This window comes from Trachymyrmex cornetzi, unplaced genomic scaffold, assembly GCF_001594075.2.
Source record: "Trachymyrmex cornetzi isolate Tcor2-1 unplaced genomic scaffold, Tcor1.1 scaffold112, whole genome shotgun sequence".
In the NCBI taxonomy this organism is placed as follows: domain Eukaryota; kingdom Metazoa; phylum Arthropoda; class Insecta; order Hymenoptera; family Formicidae; genus Trachymyrmex; species Trachymyrmex cornetzi.
The window spans coordinates 389,134-392,913 of NW_017295676.1; the positions used below are offsets into that span (position 1 = coordinate 389,134).

General features: G+C 28.4%; 1 protein-coding gene across 1 annotated transcript; it reads right to left on the minus strand.

The window, feature by feature from the left end:
- Positions 1–378: 378 nt before the first annotated feature.
- Positions 379–1,490, minus strand: LOC108763806 (chymotrypsin inhibitor; the record flags this gene model as incomplete). The annotated part of the gene is made up of 2 exons (XM_018511693.1): positions 379–602; positions 1,365–1,490. Coding segments are annotated over 2 exons (207 nt in total), but the record flags the coding sequence as incomplete, so codon positions are not given.
- Positions 1,491–3,780: the final 2,290 nt, after the last annotated feature.

Consider the following 3,780-nt stretch of genomic DNA (forward strand, 5'->3'; position numbering starts at 1 on the left):
GGCTCCCCTAATCTGCATATTTACCAAAAATATATATGTATATATACGTATCAGAATTATTACGTTATATATTTATATTCTCCACAAGAGAAAATTATTTATGATTACTTTGTTGAGAGTTATGAAAAAAATTGTCATTTATCTTTACTGTTTAGTTTCCTATTTATTTCTTTCCTCATGTATATATTATTTTTGTTTTTTAAATTTAAAGTGTATAATATACTACATATTTATAATATTAATAAAATTTGTAATCATGGATACGTGTAAGATTCTAGAATATGACAAAGTTTTATATTTCCAATTTTTTTTATTAAAAACATGAAACTCAATGTTAACTTTACAAAATTAAACAATTCAGTACACTTATTTAATATACTACAATTGTTTAGATTAATGAGTACAATTATAGATCTGTATAACAAGCTAATTTGTGGGAAAGTTTTTAACGCCTATTAAATTTGTATATAATTTTATGTGATGCGAAATATACTCGTCGGAAAATCATATTTTCTGAATGATTAACAACTGTGCGTAGGTATGCACTCGTTTTCCGCATTTCTTATATAATCGTCCTTGCATTCGCATACAGCAACACATGCCTATAAAACAAAATAAAACATTAAAATAATGTAATCTTCTTATGGACTCTCCCAAATTCAACAACAAAAAAATCTAAAAAAACAGGGCGAATGAGAATCAGCACATGATAGTTCGTACGCAAATGTAATTTTAGTACTTTATTCCAAAAAATATCTAGTACATTTCGATTCACTTTGGAACCATCCTCAGCAATATAATCTCAAAATATAACTCCTTTCATGTCCAAGAAAAAAATCACCATCATATTTACAGATTTGATGTTGTAAAATCCCAAAACATAAAAAAAATTTGTCTAAAACATTGGATCAAAAATCATACTTGAACAATTAAAATTTATAACCTTTATTGTAAATATGATGGTGATTTTTTCCTTGGACATGAAAGGAGTTATATTTTGAGATTGTATTGCTCAGGATAGTTCCAAAGTAAACCGAAATGTACTAAATATTTTTTGGAATAAAGTTCTAAGATTACATTTATCTATTAACTACCACACACACGCTGACTCTCATTCGCCCTGGTTTTTTGGTTTTTTTTTGTTAAAATAAAACATATATAAATATATCAAAGAATTCATTTAAACAAGATTATTTTAAAGTTTCAAGTATATTTATAGATTCTATTTATTAAAAATATACATAATTTAAACTAAACTTATTATTTATAAAAATTCAATATAAAAAAAATTTTATAAAATATTTAACAAGATTGTTTAATAAGTTTTTTAATGTATGTTTTTCCTTAGAGAATGCAATACTAACCAGGGTACAGAATTGTGGTGTTGGATTTTGACATGTGGGTTGACACGATGAACCACAGCTATTGAAATATTCGTTTTTACCGCAATTAGGCGGTAAAGCATCTGCACAAGCGTAGTTAAAGGTTAATTATATGTCGTTATTTAAGATTCTTAAAAATATTGTTATTATGTAAAATATTCTTTAATTCCGCGCTTTCTCTACTTCATAAACATATCTTCTGCAATGAGTTCTGTAAAATAACTGTTATCAAGTTATATATGCTTGTTATCATCAGAAAACTTATTCTACGTTTACAGTGTACACAATTCTATCCGTTAATGATCGGTTAATCAATCAAGTAGTAGTAGGTTATCTCGTAAGATTCGTTCTTTTTCTTTAGATTTTGTATTATAAATAAGTTTTCCGAGTTATTTTTTCGAGTTGTAAATTATAGTTTCTTGAATAAAGGATTCAAAGATTACTTTTTAAATAAAAGAAGTGAGGCTAGAGACTATAATCTCACTTTAACGTCATTGCAATTTCAACTGTATTTTTATTTAACAAATTCGATTATTTACGATCTTACGCATCAATCTAACGTTTGTACAATCTTATGAATCATAAGTTATGATACTATTATAAGTTATGATTCATAAGATAAAATCAAACGTAGTAAAATTAAATATTGGGTAAGTTGGGTAATTAGGAATCGGTGCTGTAAATAGTGCGCTTAAATGACTAAAATTGTTATAGTCTAATAATATATTTTTACAATTCAATAACGTACGTTTCGGCTAAATTCTAGCCTTCTTCAGCGAATAAATTCCCAAAGTTGTGTTTCATTGACTGATGTGTGTGTAGATTCCGTTGGCTAATCTCCCATACATTTTTCCATGGCCAGTTGGTGAGCTGGATAGTTTCAAGAAATTAAAACCTTGAATATAATATTAGTTGTAATAAGTTAAGTAATGAAATATAAGGAAATAAATTAATGTAAAGAGTTACCTCAGGAGTCACGTAAATGTAACAAATAAGCCATGTGTAATTAACATTTTAACGTGCATATAATATAAAATTAGAGTATGTTATAAGACGTCGATGAAATAAAATTAAAAATGATAAACATAAAAAGCCAAAGGACGGCATTAATTTAAAAACAGACACAGGTTTATTGAATCCCTATGATCATTCTAACTGATCACTGATTATTGACATCAAATGACAAACAAATATGACTTTAGTCTCTTATTCTTCATTTTACTGTGAGACTCGCAACCATCAACATCGTTGTTTGTTTTCTAATTTTATTTCATCAGCGTCTTATAATATACTCTAATTTTATATACACATTAAAGTGTTAATTACACATGGATTATTTGTTACATCTACGTGCGTTGACTCCTGAGATAACTCTTCACATCATATATTCAAAAGATCTTAATTTCTTGAAACTATCCAGCTCACCAACTGGCCATGGAAAAATGTATGGGAGATTAGCCAATGGAATCTACGCACACATCAGTCAATGAAACACAACTTTGGAAATTTATTTGTTGAAGAAGGCTAGAATTTAACCGAAACGTACGTTATTGAATTGTAGAAATATATTATTAAACTATAATGATTTTAGTTATTTAAGCCTACCACTTATAGCGCCGATTCCTAATTGCCCAACTTACTGATTATTTAATTATTATTGTCATAAGAAATCTTATGACTTTTGTAATTATAATCGTAGAAAAAAATTTTTATATTTAATAATTTTGATTATTATTATGTTAGACTTACTGATGGCGACTGCCACAATGAGCAAGAGGAAAATTACGGCACGGACCATGGCTGTATCTTCGTGTTGCTTGCACTCTTATAACTCGAACTAGACTGATGATAATTCTCCGTTCCACTGAACTTATATATATATACGATAGTGGGTGGCCTTCGACCGCGACACGTCTCCCGAGATAGATATTTTTTGGACATACTTCTTTCTTTCTCTCAATGGACTCTCATCTCACAATCAGTTTCATACGTGACTACTGGCTCAGAAGTTCGGTCCGTTATCAAAACACGCGATATGAATTTTAAACTGTTGCCTACCGGTAAGTTCGTAATCTAATCTCAATTAAAAAATTTTGGATTTATAAAACCAGGGTTTGTTAATCCAAGGTAACATCGATGTTGAATTTAGACTTAATAGTTTCTTCACGATTGCGAATATGATAAGAAAATAGAAGTCTCATTTTTATCTCCAACGTAATTTTCAACGTAATTTTTAATCGCGTTTACAAACGTCTATGTGATTAAGTCAATTATTATTTGTAATATAATATATTATAGGACCGTACATGTGATAACAAACTATAGAAATCAAAGCCTTAAACGGTCTAGCTGGATCTTAATGCTTGTATGATTCTTATGTGAATTTATATATTACGTA